The following is a 24,715-nucleotide window of genomic DNA, read 5'->3' as shown; positions in this document are numbered from 1 at the left end:
AAAGAACGAGATCGCGGATACGAGCGGCGGAAATGAGCTTCCTCCGAAGGGTGGCTGGCCTCTCCCTTAGAGATAGGGTGAGAAGTTCGGCCATTCAGGAGGGGCTCAGAGTAGAGCCGCTGCTGCTCCACATCGAAAGGAGCCAGCTGAGGTGGTTCGGGCATCTGACAAGGATGCCTCCTGGGCGCCTCCTGGGTGAGGTGTTCCGGGCATGTCCCACCGGGAGGAGGCCCCGGGGCAGACCCAGGACACGCTGGAGAGATTATATCTCTCGGCTGGCCTGGGAACGCCTTGGTGTTCCCCCGGATAAGCTGGAAGAGGTGGCTGGGGAGAGGGAGGTCTGGGCCTCTCTGCTTAGGCTGCTGCCCCCGCGACGCGGCCTCGGATAAAGCGGACGAAGATGGATGGATGGATGGAATGTGCATACAGTTTATTAAAATGTCTAAATAGCAATTCAGAAGTTGATGTTTCAGATGTGCAAAAAATGTTCACAGATAAACGTCATTTAAGACGTTTGTTGCTTTGGTTTCAGCGCGTTTTGGGATTTTTATGGATGAAAGGTGTGACCGGTGAGTCTGGAGGACCTGCTTTGTACACAGCCAGACAAAAAAGAAAAAAAACAACAGTCTGTCCTTTGAACACTTCGTCCTGCTGCAGGTGTCATCTATCACCAGCAATGACGTGTATCAGCATCATCGATCATCCGTAATGACGAGTAAGTCAGTTTGAAATTTTCACCCTGCTGTTAACGTGCTTTTAGAGGGCACTGTACATAAGTTGGGTGGACTGACAGAAACCCAAATGGAAATTGGAAGTCAATTTCTGCTACAGCAGTGACAGCTAACATTTTAGCCACAAACCAATACTTCAGTGTTGTATTTATAGATTGTCCTGTTGACTCTTGGTGGCAGTTTCAGAGCTACGGCTATTTACTGTTCTACTTTTATAAAACCGAAGCACCTGATGGACAAAGATTTGAAAGAATCATCAATGCTACCTCTTACCTGATAAATGACTTTATCTATTCAACACCAAACCTCTCGAATAACTAGTAGCCACAGATCAAGGTAACTTTAACTACACACAAACAAACTTGTGTCTAAGGACGAACACACAGGTTAGCAACAAAGTGAATCACACACTTTTAGGTTTTTGATTTTGCTTGCATGTCAACGCCGGAGTGACTCTCTAGGGCGTAATAACAAGTGTTTTCTGAGCTGAATATTTTAGCAAGAAAGCTAGAGGGAGGGAATCTCAGGATCTGTAAGCAAGCAACAAAAATAAGTTCAGAAGTGCATAAAAGTGGGTGGGGAGAGAGATCTGAAAAACGAACTTAGAAATGGAGCTTTGATGTCAGACTGAAAGACTCCCTGGCTGACGCTGATGTACTTAAACTGGCTAGATTAGGTTTGGCGTCACCAGTCAGTGGAGAATATCAACAACTTCAAACAGCTTTATTATCTGAGTAAGGGTTTGCTCTGTCTGTCAGTCCATGTCTCTTTCTGCCCATCTGTCCGTCTGTCTCAAAAGTGAGTGATGTACTTTACCCGACCCACAGGCAAGGCTCTCTTTCTGTCTCTTCCTTGCCAGCATCATCTCTACCTCTACATCGTCTTCATCCATCAGCGGCCCTCCTGCCCGTGTGCGTCAAACTTAACACGGACAGACAAATGCAAACTAAAGATTACTCTAATTTTTTCTCTCTCACCATTTTACGTTGAAAGTGAGCGAACTTCTGAATGACAATTCTCATTCTCAGTACTGAAAATTCACTGCTTGGAGTAAACAAGCCATAAGCTACTTCAGCTTTATTCTCCAGCTGACTCAATTTGCGACTATCAGCAAATTATGATGAAATGAACCTAACAGAAAGCTGAGATATGCAGTCCTGTGAAAAACTACGTACACCCCATGATTTAATAACTTGTAGAGAAACTCTTACTAGCTATAATGCAGTTCGCTGTTTCGCGGATTTTTATTGTGCAATTTTCCATGTGTGTGTGGGGTTTTTTTTAAACAGTGCATTGTGTTCTGCGTGCTGATTGGCTGTAGACCATTGTCAATCAATCTTGTGCCGTGTCTCCTGTACAGCACAGAATGCGTTCAGCTTGTCAAATTTACATAAATCTTCGATCGCTAGCAGTGTGACTCTGCTGAACTGTATGTTTGTACGTTTTCTCCCCAACAAACACAACAATGTCGACGACTGCGGGTGCCTTTGGTTTCATTCTATAATACTGGACTTATTTAAGGGTTGAACTTTGAGAGTGTTTAAACACGAGAGAAACGTGTGAACATGTTCATGCCTGTCTGAGAAAAGTGTATAAAGTGTGTAGTGAGGGGCTTTACAGCCTGACAACATCTATAATAGCTATAAAAAGTTGGGTACTTCGCAGATTTCACCTATCGCTGGTTATTTTTGGAACGTAATTACCGCGATAAACGAGGGACCGCTGTACCTGGATATTCTTTTTTCCACTGCAGTGAGTTTCTCATTTTCGGTGGACAGATGAGCTGTTATTTTTGTCCACAGACCAGTTAATGTTTGAGAATTCTTACTTAAAGAAAGGTTACTCATACAAAACATGCCATGATTTCTTTATATTTCTAGATTAGATGAATAGTGTAATTTCAAAAGTGTCCACTAGATGTGCTGAATCCATGCGGAAATATTGCTTCAGGCTGATCCCCTCTTTCCACCATCTTTCAGATCGTTGGGTTTTACCGCTTTTAACTACAATGGTCTGGTTGACCAAAAACACTTTCATCAATACCATTAAAAGCCACATTAAACAATCATCTTCAGCAAAAAGCATCTAATAAACCTAGCATACACCAGCTAGGTTAGTAGCAGCAGCTGAACATCAGGCTAACATGAGATGAGTGGCAAAATGCCTCCCAAAAAGCTTCAAGATGGCAGTCCACAAGCAATAAGCATCATCACTGTGGCTAAGTCCATTTTTAATATACAGTCTATGCCCCAAACCAATACCAATCACACCATGACGCTTGTCCATTGTAGTTTGGAATCTGCAACAAAATGTTTCTATTAAATCTGCACCAGTTCCAGAAATGTTCAAATGTTACCTCCTTCTACTGAAATATAGACAAATACAACAAATGACTCCAAACAGTTTCCTTTCTCCGATGTGAAGAGAAAGTCGGCGCTACATCCTGGCTGGCACATCTCTGCTTTCGAGGGGCAGTGTCACAGTGAAATATACATCACACAATAGGAACAGTACTGTATGTGCCTGTGTGTCGGGGAGAGGGAGCGAATGTGTCAGTAAAAGCACACCTCATTACTGGCTTCCACTGCAGCCACAGTCAAACAGCATGGTGCCTTGCTAACCCACATAACAACGCACATACAGGACCATCTCTGCTGTATCATTATATCGAATCAGGTTAGGCTTCTCCCTCATTAGCTCTCTGCTGGTCTCCTCAGCTCCCACCGGATGCCATATTATGAGCAAGAGTAAAAGAGGCAGGAGCAGAGACTTTTTTTCCCATCATAACTCCATCTAATAAGAATGCAGCGGGAGAGGGTTGAGGTCTGCGAGACCCCGAAAATGAGCAGTTTTCATTCCACGTTATAAATTGAATGGCATCGTACACGGTAACGCAGCCTGCTTTAGGGATGTGGGAGTCTGCCGTCGTTAAGTGCTTCACGACACCCGTGTGTGAAATGGTAAATGGGAAAAAACGCACCATCCGCTCATGGTGAAGTCTCTGTAGAGCATCCTCTTGCCCACCTCCTTCCTCTGAACTCTCCGGGGGAACTCCAGGTGCGTGAACTCATTTCCTAACAGGTGAGGCTGCATGAAACCCTGGAGGACAAACAGTAATTTCGAGTCATTATGTGGCAGATGTGTGGAGCATCCTTACCCATCACTGTAGGTTTTTTGCCCAATTTTAAGTGTTGCAACAAACACTATTTGAAATGTAATTATTAAAGAACTGCAGGCAAGAAGCTGAAAGAGAATCTTCTCAGTGTTCTGACGCACAAACTGTGTGATGACATCAGTGTCATTTACACTTAAATTTGCTCTAATATGCTCGTTACCAGCACCATATTTTTTTTACTAGACTTTTTAGACTAACTTTGAAAGACTCAAAAATCAAAATAATCCCAGTTCTAAGTCCCTCCCCTTTAAGCAAACTTTCTTCTGATTGGTTGCCTCTCATCAACAGAAGATTTAAACACACCTCAAATGGCCATGTTAATAATATCCACAGCCAACAGCTGAAAAAAACCTGCTTGAAACCAAACATTTAGAGCAGCTTGAAGCCTTGAAGCAGCTCGAACTACTTACTTTTAACTTTAGATTTGTTATATATGAGTCTTTAACACTTTACTAGTATATTTATGACAAAATAAAAAAATGTATCTAGAAAAAAACACTTCCTTAGGATCTCAAATTATTTGTACAGAGTTGAAGCAAACAGGCCTGAACATAGGATTCACATAACATATAAATTAATGTTAAGTTTATATCAGGTTAAGTTAGCTAAACAGGATTATTTCATTCCACAAAAATTACCAAGTCAAATATTTGTATCTAATTTGTTTAGGTTCTCTTTACTTATTATGTTATGCGTCATATTTATTATAAAATTTGGAGAAAAACGTATATTTGGTATACATAGTACCACTGCATGTACAGTGGGGTCCATAATTTGTCAGAAAAGGCACAAAGTTTTTTTTATTTGTTTGTTTTTTTACATGTTGCCTCTGTACACAAACACAGTGAATTTTAAATCATAGATCATTTTAAGTAATAAATATTTTTTTATTCATAGCTGTTATTACTGCAATTTGAAATCTGAGCCCCAAATAGATGTCAGAGATGCTGAAAGGCTGAAACATCAAAATAAATCTATCGGAAGGACCGCCAGAACTTTGGGGGACAAATCAACAATCTGGTTCATTCTTATAAAGAAGGAAAACACTGGCCAGCTCAGCAACACCACAGAAGTCAACTAAAATGAATTATTTACATGGTTAAGAAGAACAATGTCACAATATTTAACAAAGTCATGAGGGAGGCGTAGCTTCGTCGAGGTCTACAATCAAAACATCCCTTCATGAATGCAAATACAGGCTTTACAACATGGTGCAAACTACTGGTTACTCTCAACAGGTATACTGTTAGACTTGGCAGAGAACATCAAAGAGAACAATTATGAAAAAGAATCTTTGGATAAATGAAACCAAGATGAACCTGTAGTATGGAGAAGTAAAGGAAGAGCTGACGATCTGAAGTGTATGACAGAAGCAGCAGGATGAATTCTGAATGAAGTGTACAGGGCCACACTCTCTGCTCGTTCAACCCAATAAAGCAAGCTTTTAAGTTATTAACACAAAAGTGAAGACAGAAAGAGCCACAGAGCATCTCAGGGAGGGAAACAACATGTGGTGACGTGACGTTGTTGAGTTGAGGCAGTCGTTGAATTGTTGAATTAAAGCTGGAAATCTGCACTTGACTCACATCGTGATTGATTTAAAATCCTGTGCTGGTGTACAGAGGCAGAATTACAATTATCTCGGTCTAACAAATTATAGATCCAACTGTGCGTTCGTCAATATTCAGATTTCATTATAGAAATATGAGTGAATGTTAAGCACCACTGCGCTTCCAAAGAATTATATAAACACTTGTTGTGTTTCTTAGGAAAAGTGAAAGGCGGAGAGTTTCCTTACCAGGAACTGGAGTCGCTGTCGTTCTGACTCTGGTGTGAACTCTGTCGACATGGGAATGATCTCATTGTTTCTAATAATGATAGCCCTGCGCACACAAAGACATATAAAGTGTTGGAAAACATTACCGGTCATTCAAAGAGCGTGTTTTTTTTTTCTTCAAACTTCAAGGGCAAAACATAAGCACAGGTACCTGCTGTCACCGGCGTTCCCAACAAATAGCTTTCCTAGGAGGTAAACCACAGTGAGAGCCGTGCATCCTCCTGTGATGTTAAAAACCTGCTTCTCCCTCTCGATCTGGGCGTCCTGGCAGAGGTAAGGACAAGAGACGGAGGTTTTAAAGGAGCATCGTGCGAGAAGACAATCGGTAAGACCTTCGAAAACACTCCCACGACCGCCCACATGACAAAGATTTAGGAAACGCCGAACAAGTTAAGCCTTTGCATGGCTTGGTCCTCACGTGGGCAGAAGGAGAGTTTACATACACTACACAGAGTAAACTTTATTCACAAACACAAGAGCCACGAGAGAGAGAAATACACAAGCAAACAGCGAGCAAGAGGAAACCTCATCAACTTCTCAGAAAGGCGAACAAAGGGCATCGAATGAGACTATCGATTGGTTTAACCTGCACCTCAAGTCGATGTTGTGTCAGTAAACAAGTGCATGTTGTGAGCGAATCACGAAGATACCGATACATGAGATGGCTTGCAAGTGGACTTTAATTATCAGGTCAGAGCAGCAATGGATGTTTAATGTACACTGCTCCTTTTTGAGTCTTTTACTGTTTTAAAGAGATTCAGTTTGCTAGTTTATTTCGATGCACAATCATAAAACGTTGCTGGAAATGCACCACACACAGACTGTAGAGTATTTTTAAGGGATTCACATAATGAATAAGCAGGCAGAACAATAATAAAAAGAGATGGATGGATGAAATTTGCACAAAACTAAAAGGTGCAGAACAAAAATGCTGGCTTGTTTTATACCAACTGAAGGCTAGATAAAATACACTAACAATGGAACACAATAAAGCACAAATAGAGCACCATCAGGAGACGTCTCACACGTCTCCTGATGATGAGCAATCCCAGCCCATTCTTCTTTGGCGAATCTCTCAAGCTCCTCCAGATTTGATGGTCGTCTGGCTTCAATCTTGGTCTTCAGTTCAACCCACAGATTTTTTATTTGTTTAAAAAAAGGGAATCAAGTCAGGGCTTTTCAGCAGGTCAGTCGGTAACGTCCACTTTGGTCTTGTAGAGGTAGTTCTTCGCCAGGAGTGATGTATGTTTTGAGTTGTTGTCGTGTTTTGAGGACAAAGTGATGACCCAGGCTCAGTTTTGCTGCTAATTGCTTTCATAATCTTCATGTTCTTTCTTCATGATTCCTTCCACCTTAAATAGATTCCCAACTAAAGACACGCTGAGTATACCGAATCATTCTTGAGGTTGTCCTTAGGATACTTCAGGCTGGTTTGAAGGTGTCTCTTCTGCAAAAGTGGACTTTTTCTTGGTCTACACTCACAGTCCATTCCCTGTGCGAGGTTCTAGTGATTGTCTTTTTTGACATCACAATTCCCGACTTGGTTAAGTCATTCTCTTGTGTCTCTAGTGTCTTGGCAGTTGTTCTGGAATCTTTAGACACATTTCTCACTAGTTTTCTAGAAATCTTTTACTGCCTACCTCTGCCAGGCTTGTTCTGTGTGGCTCTGTTCGAATTTCTTGATGATACTTCTCACTCCAGATCCCAACACCTGGACACGTTGGGATAACTTTTTTTTTTATCCTTTTTTTTGTGAAGATCAACAATTCTTTTTCACAAAAAGAACTGATTTCTGGTTGGTTTTTGGCATAAATCGGAAGACAACCCTCATTTGGAAGTTGATTTTATGAAGCTCTGAGCATCACAGAAGCACATCATTGCACAGCGCTGGTTTGTGATATGACTCAATAAAAAGCTCAGTTTTTCTGGGGGATAATAATATTGATGATAATTTAATGCACGTCCCCACTTGCACCTTTTGTGAACCGATGCTCTCATGTTGACTGATGCTGACCGGGTTATGAGATGAACAAGGTGTAATTATGTGCCTTAAACAAACATGTGCACATATTTATCTGAATATTTGCTCACGTTTCTCCCAACCCAGAAACTCTCACGTCAGATCAGCAACTGAGCAATAATGAAAATATAGTGAGTTAAACCCAGCATGGTCTAAAACATGGATGAATGCTCCCAGACTTACAGTTGTGTAGAGAAAAGCTACAGAAAGAGCTTCATGAGGAGCAGCAGCCCCCTTGCGGGCTTCAGATGGAATTTTTGATTTTTATTTTATTTTTTAACTCAGTAGAGATCACGGCTTTAACCGATGCAGTGATAATCCTCTACAAAAGATGTCAAATCAGGTGCAAAAGTGCTTCTTTTCAAAAGAGGAAGGGTAACGTCTAAGCTCAGTCCAGCCTGAGCTGTTTGGGTTGCTTTCCATTGCCATCTAGTGGCAACACTGCATAATCCTTGCCTCATAAAAGATCTTACAAACCAATTTGAAAGAAACCTACAATTAAAAGAAAAAAAAAACTGAAGGAAACACACGACTGGAAGGGAATAAAAGTATCTGTTCTCTTTTAGAGAACATCTATATAAGACATAAGTTTGATGTTGCCACTCTTTCATAAATTTAGCTGCGTGCCTTTAATTAAAGTGCTAAATATTTACAGAATTTTTATGGAATGCTGCTGTTTGAACAAGATATTAATATGATTAATGTGTGTGTACGTATGCGTCGTTTTGCTAAAACAACATCACTGCCTAGTTTGCTTAAATAAGGAATAAACAGATGCTGAAGGTTATGGTCAAAGAAAATATTTGTGAGAATCTTTTCAAAGTGTGTATGTTGGCGAGTTTGCGTGCCGTATGTAAAGCTTTTATTTTGTTTAGCTTGCGCTGACGCCTTCATCAACTAGATGTGCACATCTGCTTGGCATCCCTGTAAATGTTTAGTTTGTGCACACATAAAAGCACACATGTGCTTTTATATGTTATGCTTTTTCCTAAAAAGCATGCTTAAAAAATCCATCTGTGATCATTTCATGGCCTTTAAAGTAAATTTACGAACCACAGTCAACTGAAATCAACCACGTTGTGTACAGGCCGTCTTGCAACGGCACAGACATTCGAAATCGTACAATCTGTTCAGAGCAATAATTGTGGCTTGCAATCATAGAGTAACCTTCATTATTTGTAATTATTTTTTTCCAACTATGGCCTGTAAACATTTGCTGCTTTCAAGAGCGTTAAATGACACTTTAACTGCTGCACCTGCATGATGTGCATATAATTACTCTTACAGTGCATTTGCTCTCATTTCTTTACATTTTGCTAGTAAAGTGGAGAATAGGTGCAGATCAAACCATTAAACACAATATATATGAAAATACAGTATATAACGCAAAAAAGAGAATTTGCACAACTTGAAAGTCAACATTTGGAATGACCACCTTTACTCTTTAACTCACCCTGAGTTCTCTTAGGCAGTTTTCTTGTTATTTTTAAAGTAGTCTTCAGGGATACATCTCCAGGCTTCTTGAAGATGATCCCATACTGCTTCAATAATGCTGAGGTCCTGGCTCTGGGGAGGCCAATCCATGCACTGGCAGTCTGTTTTGTTCTCATTGTCATAGTAAACAATTAGGCCACTGCCAGTCAAATGCTTTCTAGATGGTATTGATAGCCTGACGACACTTTTCTATCATTTTTTTTTTTTTAATTTTGGGCCTGTCATTGCACTGCATGCTGAGATATACCAAGTTTATAATAAGCTATTCAGCTAACAGCTCTTTGGGAATCACCTTGCTTATGTAAAAATATTATTTTATGTCTTTCGAACACTCTTTACTTTTCTTATAGATTCAATAAAGAAAAGTGAACAAATTAAGTGTTTTTGGACAGGCTGCCTTAAGTCAGTAACCTTTTTATATTTTAATGATTAACAGGTTAGCATTAAGTGGCTTAACAAACAAACAAAAAGAAACTTTAGGAAAATGGTCAGGTAGATTGACTGAACTTAAAATGAAAAGGCAGCCAATGTCTGGCTCCTTAGAAGAAAAATATGAAGAAACGAGGGGTGGCTCAAGACTTTTGCACAATATTATAAAAGTACCGCAACTAGCGGGACAAAGATTTGCTTTTCTGCACATCCAGTTAATAACTCTAATATAGGTAAGACCATTTAAGCTGCTTTAACCTGACCAGAGATGCAAGCCACTTTACAACCCACCTCCAACTTAATTCATGTGTCAATGCCATTTCTGTTGTGAGTGCCAGCTCTGTTCTCACGTATTCACGTGTCCAAGAACAAAGTCATTAAGCCAGATATTTATTGGAAATAAAGTTCATTGTTAAATACTTGAATCTGTTGCCTTTTCACCATATTCTTTGTGTCTTACAATCACAGTGTGAACGCAAACATCTGTTTCCAGATGTGAGTCAAAATACAAGCGACCCGGTCAAAAGTCATGTTTGTGCCTGCTAAACACCCTTATTTATCACTTTCAGGAACACGGGTCATCTCAGCCTGTGGGAACAACCAAGCAAAACAATGGCTAAGTGGGAGGATTTATAACAAACAATGTCTCACTCAAATTGATTACTTGTCACCACAGGAAAACACAGTGGAAATGTTACTAATAACCCCTACCAACAGCTTGCTTCCTTCCAGTAAGCCATTTCAGTGAAGCGGCACACACAAAACCAGATCTATAATTACTAGTTATTCGTTTTAATAATTGCCTTTGAAGCTGATTCAAACAGTTAATAAAAGCCTAAATAGCTTTGGATAGATTACAGGAAGGAAGCTGGTGAAAATGCTGATATTGGAGTCATGACTGTCAAATGAGTGTCGAATTCCTGAAATGTTAAGTAACAAAGCATGTCACCCATCTCTCACCATCTCTTTGAAGGCGTTCTCTATGGCTCCAATCACCAGGCTCTCGTGCTGGATCTTCTTCTCAGTAAAAAAGCGTGGTTGAGGCGGGGTGCTGCAAGGGGAGCCTGGTGCACCTGTGGCCCCGCGCAGGGAAGCAGCCCGGGTCAGGGCACGGTGAGGAGTGTTTCCCTGGAGGTAGGGATTACAGTCTGGCTCCTCGCCCAGCACGGTGGGGGGTGGAGATGCCAAGTTGCGCAAAATCTCTATGACGGCCTGAAGCTGGCAGGCGATGTGGTGTTGTAGCAAGCGGGAAGCGACAACTGCCGCACCTGAGCCTGCGTGACCGTCGAACAAAGCCCAGTAGTGAAACACGAGTCCTTCGCTTTCCTGCAGGCGAATGGTGAGAACGCACAGAACAAAGGGCAGTTAACGGCTGAATCAAACATAATCCCATTAAAATACAGAGTCATAAAGGAATTATACTGTTGCTGCATTTTAATCAGGATTAATTGATAGCTTCCCTTGTTCGACAACACATCAACACATCATGCTTTACATCTGCAGGAAAATCCCAGAGAGATCTCCAACATAGACACGCAGATCCAGACAATTAAAAAGGTTTTTTTCAATTTTTCCAAAATTCCCCCTGATCATGTCATTTAATCCATAAATAGATACTTTTTAAAAAACAATCTGACATTTGAGGAGAGGACCAAAAAAAACAAAGCAAAATCATGTTGCTGAATGACTAATGCTGATAAGAGATCATGTATGACTCATCAGTGAAAGATCCAAGAACATCATGACTCATTGTGTCCAGTAACACAAGTGTTCCAGAGGTCAAACTTCCCTATCAGCGATCTGTGGGAACAACCTTGTCACATCTGCGTCAGAGCAAAGTCACCTTGGCATTACACATTATTCAGAATGCTTGGCTGAAATCTTGAGTTTGGAAGTAAAGCTGCGTGTTTGACAGTTTAGCCATTCGTAACACAACAGCACAACACGTAACACAAAATGCCTCTTGGGATATTTTTCGCAATTTAGGCGAATGAGTAAACTGGGGTCAGATGGAGTCACACCCCGAGTTCTGAAGAAATTTTAACTTCTTGACGCTATGTCTGTCACGGTTTGTGGAGACAGACCGTGCGGAGATGTGTGTGGTGGACCCAGGTGCGAACACAAATGAGGATACAGGAGTAAACTTAAACAAAAGCGAGCCTTTTATTGTGGCTGATGATCACGAATAAAACAAACGAGAACGAGGGCAGCACAAGAGCAATAACTAAACAGAAACCTAAACTGGGAACAAACTATGTAAGCTAACTATGAGTTACTATACAATGGCTTTAACGCTGACTATGGCGAGGAAAGCAGACGACCTGACAAAGAAATTCAGAAAACAGAGGACTTCAATACACACCGGAGGATAATGAGGGAAACGGAAACACATGAACATAACGACGTCACAAGAGGAGAGTAAAACTAAAAACATTGAACATAGGAACACAGGACCCCTTCAAAATAAAACAGGAAACACAATGAGACGCAGACATGACAACATGAGGCTCACAGACATGAAACACATGAAAGGGCAAGGGAGACTTCACAGGGGTTGAAAACACAAGGGGGAACTAATAAGCAAATGAACATAGGAAACCTAATGAGCTTAAACATACTATAAACATCAAAATGAACTAAAACTCAAAACACTGGGTCATAAGACCAGGATCGTGACAATGTCCTTGGACTGAACAGAAAACAAAAAGTATTGGGAGATAAACCTCTAACGACGTCTTGTCATTTATATTCGTTTTCAGAGAAATCTTTTTCTGGAAATGTTATTTTACAAAGAAATGACCCTCGACATGAAGCTTTGGGGAGTTAATGATAAAGTTACCATGTGTTTCAGCTATTTACTCAGGGAGCCTCTCACAGTTTTGTGGAGGTGGCACTGACTGAACAATTTAAGTAAACATAAACAACTGCCTTTTATAGTTTGATATTTTCTAAAACATCATCACCTATGCTGGAATTTACTGTCTGCGAATACCAACAACCCAATTTCATCTTCTCTTAGTAAATATGATTAAGACAGCCCAAAACTCTGAACACATTTCTGTGTGGAAAACTGGTTTTGCAATGGATAAAACAGGCTTGTAACATCTTCTGGAATGGATTTCCCAAAGCCCAACCCTGAGCCCTCCTGAAAATGCTCAAAGCTGGGTCTGTGGTAGGAAACCAATCATTATGAACCCTACCAAGAAGGGTGGTCAAATATTCAACCTTATCCAGATGGGTGGCTGTTTGACCATCCTTCTTGGGTGGTCAAATGTTTATGCCAAACAATTGTTGATGGCTACGGAAAGCATCTGGTCGAGGTACAGCTCGCTTAGGGCCGTTTAACAAAATATTACTGGGGGTGTACGTGTAATTTTAACCCATGTGGGGATACAAATCAAATTCAAACGTGTCCACCCAATTCTTGTTATTTTAAGTCATTAAAGATATATGCCATACAATCATTTCACCCAAGAAAAAAAACCCAGTTCAAAGCAATCATTAAAAGCCAAATTACCATGATACCCATGCCCATGATGAGTGCATGTGAACTTTTGGCCACAACTATCTCTAAACAGAAACTCCCCCTAAGATATATTGCAGTCCTGTAAAAATTGCTGTGATGTAACCAAACATTTCTGTTTGGAAACTGGCAAAGAGGAGAGGAGGTGAATCATCTGGCTTCCAAATGAGCCAAATCAGTGTCAAACAATATATGAAGTTTTTAGAGGAACTAAAACCTGTATATGTTGCCCTGCTGTCATCCAGTATACTCCAACAGCTGTCCCCAGATGTTTACCGAATACTGTCAAAAGTTGAAGGAAAGCATCTGTAGAAATGTTTAGCTTATTTTAGAGTTTAGAAATGTGTTAACATAGAATCTAGAATTATTGTAGAGACATTGACACTGCCCTCAATGTAATAAAGGCCTGATGGTGTCCTGAATTTAGGAGCAGAGTATAGGAGACCCTCCCCAGTTGAACTGTGAAAGTAAAACCGAGAGGAGTTAATCCTGAGAGGAAATTCCCCAGAGAATATTTGGGTGGGGGTCTCAACATTTGACCTGGATAACTGTGGTCTGGAAGGGAAATGGGTTTTTTATGACCTCTAGGGAGTCACCTACACCCACAGTGTTTTAACTGTCACGCACACTCACTTACGTGCACACACATACATATAGGTATGCGTACACAGTCACACACGAGCACTCACACAGACACAGAGTTTGCAGCACACCATAGGGGGGTTTTATGATGGGGACACCTCTATAAAGCTGGCTGTAACTAACAAAGGGGTGAAGATTTTGCAGAGGGACACACCGGCCTCGTCTTCCCTTCTAGAAGTGCATGCTTAAATGAAGATGAATAAAGATAAATAAAAGTTTTGTGAAAATGACTACTGAGTTCCGGTGCCGTCTCTGGAAGTTTCGACGAATAAAAGAACAGGGGTAAAACTGATTTCGTAACACATCACAGTGATAAACATTTTTCAGTTTCAGTTTTTTCCCCCACGTACCATTTTCAATTCAATTTAACCAATTATCAATTTTGATTTCTGATTTGATTTAGATTTTAAACAAAATCAATTGGGGCCGTCGAAGCTGCTGCTAACAACTTCCTGAACTCTTCGATAAGAACGTTCGACACGCGCACCACTCCTTTGTGTTTTTTATTTAATTTCATCACGACAGATTTACTGCACATGTTGCATCCAAACACACCAAATAATCCATTAAACAGCTCTAAGGACCATAAATATGGGACAACAAACCCTTGCCTGTAAACAGTTTAATCCCAACTAGAAGCTGCACAGAAATCCTCTTGCTGTGCATTTAGTACAAAAAAAAGAAACATTTTTTAAGACCAACTTTATTCTGCACAGTTGTTTACAAGTAGCTTCACTTGTAAGGTCACTGCAACCTATGTATGCCTGTTAGCAAAATCTGTCAACATTTACGGTACAGGCTGTATTTGTGTGTTTACATGCCGTTACCTCTCCTAGTCTGCTTTGCTCCATATGGAGCCCTAGGCCCTCTCCGTTGGGCAAGGAGTTGCGTCTCTTGGCGGTGGGGGTCTTGCTGGGCGTGGAGGGAGGGCAGTAGCTCATTGGCCTCCTTCTTGCTACTACCACCTCACAGCAGGCCTGGTCCTCATTCAGCGCACTCTTACCAGCATTAATAACCCTGAAAGATGGGGCACAATGTACAGGTTTAGTCATATTATAGGCAGTCACCCATTTTCTTGTCTATAGCCTTTACCAAAGAATGATTAAAAATCATATTTGTCATCAGATGCAAAGCTTGCTGTGATTTCCCGGCTGTTTTCTGGAACGAGCAGTTGAACGAAAGCTGAAATCAGAAGCTTTTTTTGTTGGATGAAACAGCGCCGGGGTGTTTCATAGTTATTAAGGCTCACTGCAGGATTGCAACAATTAGTCAGACCCACTGCCTGCGGTTTCTATCTGCAGACCCAGTGAAACAGCATGTGTTGTACGTTTCATGTCCCTGATGAAGTTCAAACAGGAACGCTTATTTGTGGTACTGCTCTGCTGGGAGTGTCCTGATGCATTGAGACAATCGCCTCTGGGTGAATATGAAGACTCTATTTGTGCTCAGTTGTACAAAGGGTACATGGCCAGCGCTTTGTGCATGTACGCAGTCCTGCTGAGCGTCATTTGTGCTTGTGTGCTTTAAAAAAAAAAAAAAAACCCAAAACAGGCAGACCACAGAGAGAGTTTGCAGAAAAATGTAGCCCACTAACAATTTTAAAACAGCATTGTTTTAAAGGCAAACCACACTCTTAATCTAACTGTTTTTAAAGTTGAAAAGAAAAACTTTTGTCTTCAGTCTGCACGATAACCACATTGTTATCTGCAGCCCATACTGGAGAATAACAATTTTTCTACATATCTTGGGAAATTTTGATCAAACATCACTGTGCTCATTTGTAGTTTTGGTTAGTTTGTTTTCCCCAGCTTTGATTTAGTAGCGTAGTACTTAGCTTGTCACCTCACTGCAAGAAGGTTCTTAGTCTGAATCTCCTTTCTGGCTGGGAGCTTTCTGTGTGGATTTTGCATGTTCTACCATGTTCTAACACATAGGTGTCAAACTCTGGCCCAGCCCAATTACATTTGGCCCGCGAAGCCATACCAAATTACTATCAGAGCTGGCCTATTGGTATTATACAGCTAATATATATATTGTTTAGCAATAAGCTTTGCTTGTTCCATATTCAGTTTTTCAGCAAAACGTGTTTGAGTCCATAAGAAAAGATTCATTCTTATATCTGGAGGAATAAATATATTTCAATAAATATTAACGTTAGCCCGCGACTTTGTTCCAGTTTTGAATTTTGGCCCACTGTGTATTTGAGTTTGACACCCCTGTTCTAACAGGTGACACTAAACAGGAAGGTAGCTAAACGGTATAAAGTATAGCACAGTATTACAATTTATTTTATGTGTCAATATTGTATCGATACAGGGACACTAAATATCGAGATTTTGTTTAATAAATGTAAAAACTCTGGGCATACTATGAAGAAGAGATCTCATCTCATGCACCACCATCCTGAGATGATGCTAGCCAAACAAACTTGCATTAAATCCACTCAACTGAAAAACCACCATACACTTAGCCTGACTAAGCTAGCTCCTAAATCAGTGCAAGCTAATGGTTTAGTGACACGTGTAAAAATAGGACAGCAACCTCCTTTCATCCTCCTTTGCAAATAATTGCTGCCTGATTTAAAAATGCAGACAGAGTCAACAATTTCATGTCTTTCAATTAATAGCTTATGGTACTGTCTAGAGACAAATGAGATAATTCAGGGTACGTTTTAGCTTGTGCCTTCGCTGCCACTAATAAGGCACTATTTTATGGCCATGCAGGCAATTAGGGTTGCAAGTTAGGTCTACACTTAAACAGTTTCATTAAACCCTTAGTTTCACAAAACCAAGTTGTCGATGGCCAGAATACCAAACTAATGACTTGACAACAATAGTCTGCAAAGTAAAGTTTGTTTCATGTTGGCTATATGAGTTTTTTAAATATATAATCTATATTTTTACTCACTAAAATACATTCACGGAGTGTTTTGTCCATAAGAGTCTTCAAAAGGTAGCTAAAGCAACGTTTGTGAACACTTTTACACATTTGAACCTGTGACAATGGATTCTTTCGGTCTGCTGGAACGATACAGAGTAGTATTATGTTTTGACTTGACATAATGAATTTGTTTAAACAGTCTCCTATTAACGCCCAACATTCAGGCGACTCTTCTCCACACGCTACACGCCATAACTAAGCAGTAAAATCGCCAACACTGTAAGAGTGAACCTTTTCTGCTTAAACTAAATGCTTCTTAATTTGAAGCCCTCGTTTTCACTTGCTGTCTCAAAGGTCACTACACCAGCTGCATAACTGCTAACTCTAGATAATGTAATTGGGTCACAAATAAATGGTGAAAAAAGTTAGACTGGCAAGTCTGGCCAAAATCCCTGCAGGCTGTTGTTGTTGTGCGTTTGTGTGTCTGAGTAGAGAAATTGGCATGTCTATTTATAGACATTATTGTCAGTCGCTTTCTGTGAGGCAGCAGCCTTGTCTGGTCCCCGGTCTCAAATGCTCATTAGCTTTAGTTAAAAGAGCCACGATGTGAGCATATACACATGTGTATGTCTGTGTATGCATAGTGCGATATAACCAGTGTTGGGAAGGTTACTTTTAAAATGTATTCCATTACAGAATACAGAATACATGCCCCAAAATGTATTCTGTAACGTATTCCGTTACGTTACTCAATGAGAGTAACGTATTCTGAATACTTTGGATTACTTAATATATTATCATGCTGTTTACAACTACATGAATGTACTATTGCTGTGATTTATTACTGTTACTGAAGGTCCGCGGCTCCGAATCTAGTAAAGGGACCTCTGGCTCATACGTCGGGTTCTGTGTCGGGCTCGTAGCCGAAAACTAGCTTTACTTTGTTGTCTGGGTCAACTTTGCTAGCGAGAGACAGAGAGAGGCGTTGAAAGGCTGCTCCAACGGAACTTATTGTTTTTGGAGGAAAACACGAATACGGTGTACAGTCGAGTCTTAATAGCTTACTTACAACTGGGCTCGTCAGGCACTCTTCTTGGCTGCAGTGGTTATTATTATATTTACATGCTTCCAGCTCCCGTTTTTGCTCGATGACAGCTCGTACTTTTCCTTTTTCTCCCTCCCTCGCTCACAGACACATAACGTGTATGGCAGTCCATTCTCCCTGCAGCACGGACTACACTGCCTATGATGCTACATTCTTTAGAGCTATACCGGTAGCATTCTGCCTATTAGCTTAGCACAACAACAACAACAAAGCCTCTCTCACCCAGGAAACACGCAGAGAGAGAGCGTCACCCTGTAACCATGGCAACCGTAACGCTGTCGCCTGGAACAACAGAACGTAGCTGTCAAACAAAACCCAAACAGGCCTGACCCGCCACAATATGAAACAGGGAAGTACCGCCGTGTAATCCATTTATTTCAACAAAGTAACTGTATTCTAAATACCACCTTTTTAAACCGTAACTGTAACGGAATACAGTTACTCATATTTTGTATTTTAAATACGTAACGGCGGTACATGTATTCCGTTACTCCCCAACACTGGATATAACTGATACTTTAAATTGTTAAAATACATAATGCAATAATAGCAAAAGTCTGTATAGTGTAAGAATATACATACACAGTATATGAACATTCTGAGGTTGAATAAAAAAAATTATTTTTGCCAATTTCTTAATAATACTTAGTTATGTGCAGACCCCAGTGGTCAAAATCAAAGGTGTTTTTTTTTTCTTTAATTGCTTATCAATTAAATTTGGTCCTAATGGTCTCACATCATTGTCCTATGACCCCAGTCAAAGGCATCCAATTTCATCTCTGCAGTTTTAATAGAAGTAATGATGAATACAGTTACTGCAGGGGTGTTCAACTCCAGGCCTCGAGGGCCGATGCCCTGCAGGTTTTAGATGTCACCCTGGGTCACATGATTTATTCGTTACCAGGCCTCTGGAGAACTTCAGGACATGTTGAGGTGGTCATTTAACTATTTGAATCATATAGGGCAACTCCAGGCCCTCGAGGCCTGGAGTTGCCCACCCCTGATGTAGTCCATCTATGTTAAATCTGTTGGTTGGATGAGGGTTAAACAATATATGGTGCAGATTAATGAAAGAATTATTAACCACAACACAAAATTATTTGGCTAACATTTCTGTAGGTGTTTAAGATGATCAATGGATTACCAGTAGGTTGTGGACTGTTGATTTGCTGGTGGTACTGAGAGAACTCCCGACTAAGGATGACAATGCATAGGCTATAATGTGTCACTCACCGCGAAAGCTATCATGACCACTGGGTGGTCGTCAATGGCGATTAAACTTCTCTGCATTCCAACTTTAGCACCGCACCCACAGCAATAAGTGCCCTCTGAGTTACTGTGGTCATAAAACACTCTGAGGCATCGTCCACATTTGAGTTTGTCAACAGAAGAATTCCAGGAAGCATTTCTCTGCTTCATCCAATCTGCCTGCAGAAAACATGGTAATCGTCCACATTAACGGTGCATTTAATTTAATGATCCCACTGTGTTACACGAAACACACAGCCCCCATTGTGCGCACGTGACCGGGAGTACTCACACAACTTGCTTCTGTCCTCATTTCAGCCATTTTACAGGAAGAATGATTTCATTTCCCTGCCAAACAAATTTTTGTTTCATTCAGAAGACATAGCTCTCCTCCCATTAGGAACAAAACCTAATTTTCCCTCCATTGTCAGACATCTAATGCTCTTTTTGTTTCTCCATCATTAGCAACTGATTTTAGAGCAGACATACCCCACCCAAAAAACTGGAATTATTATCTGGTGAAGCACAATGGTTTAATACTGTGCCTCTAATCATAACAGGAAACAAACAATAATGAGGAGCTCAACAGTAAAACAGTCTTTTTTAAAAAAAAGTCTAGATTTAACACTTCATGAAGATTATTTGGTTGGAACTGGGCCATCTGAATACAGAAGATAAGGAAATTTAACAAAAAAATTCTGAATGGACTGTAGGAATGAATGGGTTTGGATTTCTTCTTCAGCAGTAGGCACTTATTGTATCCGTTTTTTATGATAATACTGGGAAATTTGCAGAAGTCTTAGCAATTTATAAATCAATGTACCCCTGATATCTGGTTGTAGCTTTTACGGATAAAAAAAATAACCACGTTTTCTCCCCTGACATCACTACATGATTTTTTTGCTGGCAGCAAAGATGATGTAGTGCTAAAAGCCTGGGACTCCCAGGCTCTCAGACTGAATCTCTGATTAAGAAACCTGGATACCGGCCGCCGAGTGACAGGAGAAAAAAAAAAAAACCAGCACCCCCGCTTGACCCTAAGTTGGTAAATGGATAGAGAGCTGGACACACTACCTCTCCTCCACTCAGACTTGCTGCCAGTCTTTTCCAGTGTTGACTCACGATACCAGAGTTAAAAACATACCAATTGGCCTTGACCAAAAGCCATTTTCTACTTAAACCACCATTAAAAAAGAGACATTAGTAAAACTACATAGTGGCATAACATACTGGAAACAAAGTTTTATTCTTCGAATTAAGAGGCTTGTCCCAGCTTTACTATCCTGATAAACTTGTTTATTGGATGATTAAAAAAAAGGTTTAGGTCCCTGAAGCCTCTCACTTCCCCTTTAGTAGCAGCTGTAAAGTGGTTAATTTTTTTTAGTACATCTCACACATTGAATTTAATGAGACTCAGAGTTATGGATGACATGGAAAATATTGTGTTGATAACATTCAGTGACGTTCTACAGGACTGTGGAAAAGTCTTGGGCTACTCCTCATTGATGTTTATTTTGCTTCCAGGGAGCCAGACTTTTATACTTAAAAAAAAGGATTTTATTGCAATGGTCTTCAGAAGAAGCGGCAGGTGTAAAAACACTACACACAGTAGATGAACTTTATCTGAAAATCATCTCTCAGAGACCTGAGAGATACAACTTTAGTCAGTTCATCTACTGTTCACTGAAGCCTCAACAGAAATGGAAGGATGGGTCTGATGGGTTGGTAAATCCAATTTCTGATTGGCTCATTGGCAACAGCTTCATTTTCCAACGTGACAATAATCCCAAACACACTACCAATGTAGTAAAAGCATACCTGGATAGAAAAATACACAATAGAACACTATCCTTCATGAATTGGCCTCCTCAGAGCCAGGACCTCAACATTTTTGAAGAAGTTTGGAATCATCTTGACAGAGAACAGAAAAAAAGTCAGCCAACACCAAAATCAGAGCTCTGAATGTCCTTCAAGAAGCCTGCAAATATATCCCTGAAGACTAATTAAAGAAATTACAAGAGAGCTTGTCCATGAGAGTTCATGAGAGTGTTGAAGAATAAAGGTGGTCATAACAAATATTGGCTTTCAAGCTCACAAAAATAATACAAATGGTTTTTAACCATCTATTCTTATATATTTCAATATATGTTTGTATTTCAATCAACCATTGCACCTATTTTCCATTTTTTTACCAAAATATAAAGAAATTAAGGGTGGCTTAAGACTTTTGCACAGTGCTAAAAGGCATCAAGAAGTCAGTTAATTCAGTTTCTTTGGCAGGTACATTTAGTTTGGTTCCAACAGCTAAAATTTACATCCCAGTTAAAAATTGGTGAATTGCGGATAGACCTTAGTAACCTAGCTAGCAAAACAGCAATAGCATTAGCTGATAACTGACCAGCTCTACCCTGTCTACAACTGCCTTTGGCAATTCTCCCATTTTAGTGGGCCTTTTTAACACTAATTAGCATGTATCTGTTTCCATGTGCATTACAGACTCTGTGGTTGCAGCTGCTAACAAAACCTGCCAGCATTAGAGTCAGCACATCTATATATGGTCACTAAATATGGTCACTCCAGGCTCCAAACGACAGCCACAGCCAAAGTGCCTAAACTTGATGCTTCAAAATGCAATTCCACAAATGCAACAAAATGTGTGATGTGACTGTGTGTTATATATAAAGTCTGGGAATGACAATTAAACCTGCACCAATTCCTACATATGTTCTCTTGCGTATTAGCTAAAACTCAGCCCTTGAAGCTGTTTATAGACCAGCTTGGTGATTTGTCTTTTTGTAGGCTTCATGTACACTGCTTCAACACGCATACATTTAAAGCCTGGTTAAAAGAACTTCTAAGCTGGGTGTGGAAAATCATTAATCATGGGACAGATAGAGCAAATGGTAAAATTAACAAGACAAATTCGGTTATATGTCTAAGTTTGCCTTGGAATTTTCTTAATCACAAAAAGGGAATGTAATATTTAGCTTATTAATTCCCAATGTAAAAAAAGAGGCTAGAGCCCAAACGGCTGCTGTAATGAGAACACTGGAGGCTTTAATTACAGATAAATGCAGAGAGGAACTGAACTCATTAACCACACCGACCCATTCAGAGCCATCCATTCACACAGATCTGAGTGTAGCTATGTGTGAGGTGTTAAAAACAGGAAAAGAAAGTGAGAAGTGATCTTATGTCAAAACTCAAACTTCATGTAAACAGAAAAATAATATGCTGCTGGCCAACACAGGAATGTGTATAGCATATAATCATTATTTATCTCCAGCTTTCCCAGTATTATAACCCTATGGGGCAGAAAAGAAGAAAGGGCTAGATATTTCTAATTATTAGTGAGGCCACAATTTTTCCCCTCAGAACTGCCTTACTTCTTTGTGGCGCACATTAAACAAGGTCCTGGAAATGTTCCTCAGAGACTTTGGTTCATATTGACCAGATAGCACAGCTAGCACACAGTTGTTGCAGATTTGTCAGCTGTACATCCATGATGCTGAATTTGTTTCAGCAGTCCATCTATTTTAAGAGTATATTCTTCTGCATACTTTGGTTGTAACAAGTTGCTATTTGAGTTACTGTCGCCTTTCAATTTCACCCAGAGGGGTGCTGCTTACTGGATATTTTCTCTACTTCAAATTAGCAGTTTTTGAAATAATCAGGCCAGCCTGTCTGCCACCAACAAGCATGCCATGGTCCAAGTCACTTGAGGCACCTTTCTTCTCCATTTTAATGCTCAGTTTGAACTTCAGCAGGCCGTATTGCCCATGTCTACATACCTAAATGCGCTGCGTTTCTCCCATGTGATTTGCTGATTGGATAGTTATGTTACTGAGCAGTTTCAGAAGTACCTACTGAAGTGAAGTGTAACTACTTACAAATCCAAACCCCATTTAATGTTGCAAAGACTAACTGAGAAAAGGCAACATCGCTTAGAGCTGAGAACTTCTATGTTGAAAGACTGTAGCCAGCCTAGGGTTATCAAGTATACACCTACTACACACACAATAGATAACCTCAGTGTCAAAGGTAGTGATTAATTAGGAGGGAATTCCTAGTTTGTTCTGAGGGTAATTGCACATGTATTTGTGTACCTTATCATTAAATGTTAACCAAACACTGCTCGTAGCAGGTTGGAGGGAGAGATTGCCAACTAGAACTCAACAAAGGGGAGGAAATGGATACAGCAGGGTGCGGCTGATAAGGCAGTACCACAGCAAAAGACAAGTGCTCCTGCAAAATCTAATCATATCTAACCACAATGGAAAGTATAATGCACCACAATGGTGAACACGCTCACTCAAAAACTGACTCATCTAGTTGTATGACCGTATGCATTCCCTTGTCTCAGCATCGTGATACAGCATAAACTGCAGATATGAGCTTCCATTAATTTTAGCAGGGTGTTCCAAGGGAGAGATTGATTCCCCCCCTTGTAAAAGCCACTCAAAAAGTTCTTAAATTTTCTGTAAATTGTGCTTTCCATTCTCATATTCTGCACTCTAATCGGGGATTTTTTAAGCAATAGTTTCTAGTAAATCCTGATATGAAAAAAAGTATTGAAAAACAAATGTGTAAGCGCGCTCACAGTGTTAGCAGGGCCCTACGATTATTTGTGGAGCCAGCACATGAGTCTTAAATTCACTGTAAGCTTTTATATAACATTTGTTGAGTGTTTGCAAAGCTCCAGTGTAAAATGTGACATGACAGCAAGAGGACAGATGCTTCACGTGCCATCTTTGAAGGCGGCAGAAAAAACACAAACAAGAGTGTGCTCTGAAGGCTAGTCAGCTACTTCTAAAGCCAGAATATGAGTTTGCACTGAGCCACAGTGCATCTAGACCAGATATGTCCAACTTATTTTACATTGTGGGCCACATACAGCCAATTTTGACCTTAAGTAGGCCAGACCAGTCAGTATAAAGAAATGTAACTATGCAATGAATCTCTCCGATAACTTCATATAAGAAAAACAGAAACAATTTTAAAAGTATGTCTCAGTTTCTTTATGTCAGCGGTCCCCAACCTTTTTTTGCACCACGGATGGTTTATGTCCGACAATATTTTCACGGACCAGCCTTTAAGGTGTTGCAGATAAATACAACAAAATAAAACCAGTACCTCTACCAAAAAAAAGAAGATTTATTCATAACACACAGGAAAAGACCCACGGAAACAGAGTTAACGATAAAAACGATCACACCAGAGCCTCAACTCTCGCGGCCTGGTACCGGTCCGTGGACCGGGTACCGCTGCTCTATGTGATAAAACGCTGCTGTAGTAGATAAAAGAAATTTGTCAGCACGGCTCATTGGGACTAAATCGTAAGAATCAATGTGTAAAATTACAAAAAAATTAGCTCACTGGCCAGAATGTCCTGTAACAATTAAATTAATAATAAAACAATTAATTGAGGGGTATTCTTTAATGCTGTGGACTGACTATATATATGAAATTTTGATTATAGATGGTGAAGGAATGGAAATGTTTCTGTCATTTTATTGTTTATTTATTATTTGGTTACTTTTGTGTAGTGTGCATAACCATGGAAGACATCTTTTTTGGCAGGAAAAGTTATAAACCTCGTGAAAATGCAGTTAAAAGCCACAAATCGATGCC

At 40.2% G+C, this 24,715-nt stretch overlaps 1 protein-coding gene across 1 annotated transcript in view; it reads right to left on the bottom strand.

Moving 5' to 3' along the window:
• The window catches only part of LOC102796506 (protein phosphatase 1H-like), a 37,231-nt gene that overhangs the window by 11,475 nt on the left and 1,041 nt on the right, over window positions 1-24,715 (bottom strand). Inside the window, exons 2-6 of the mRNA XM_006780572.3 lie at window positions 14,679-14,868; window positions 10,647-11,012; window positions 5,895-6,007; window positions 5,705-5,789; window positions 3,712-3,830 (exon numbers count right to left, since the gene is read on the bottom strand). Coding sequence (XP_006780635.1) covers window positions 3,712-3,830; window positions 5,705-5,789; window positions 5,895-6,007; window positions 10,647-11,012; window positions 14,679-14,868 — 873 coding nt within the window. The remainder of the gene's footprint in view (window positions 1-3,711; window positions 3,831-5,704; window positions 5,790-5,894; window positions 6,008-10,646; window positions 11,013-14,678; window positions 14,869-24,715) is intronic.

This window comes from Neolamprologus brichardi, chromosome 17 (assembly GCF_056152115.1).
Source record: "Neolamprologus brichardi isolate AB-2024 chromosome 17, ASM5615211v1, whole genome shotgun sequence".
Taxonomy (NCBI): domain Eukaryota; kingdom Metazoa; phylum Chordata; class Actinopteri; order Cichliformes; family Cichlidae; genus Neolamprologus; species Neolamprologus brichardi.
This window is presented reverse-complemented; position numbering and strand designations above follow the sequence as displayed.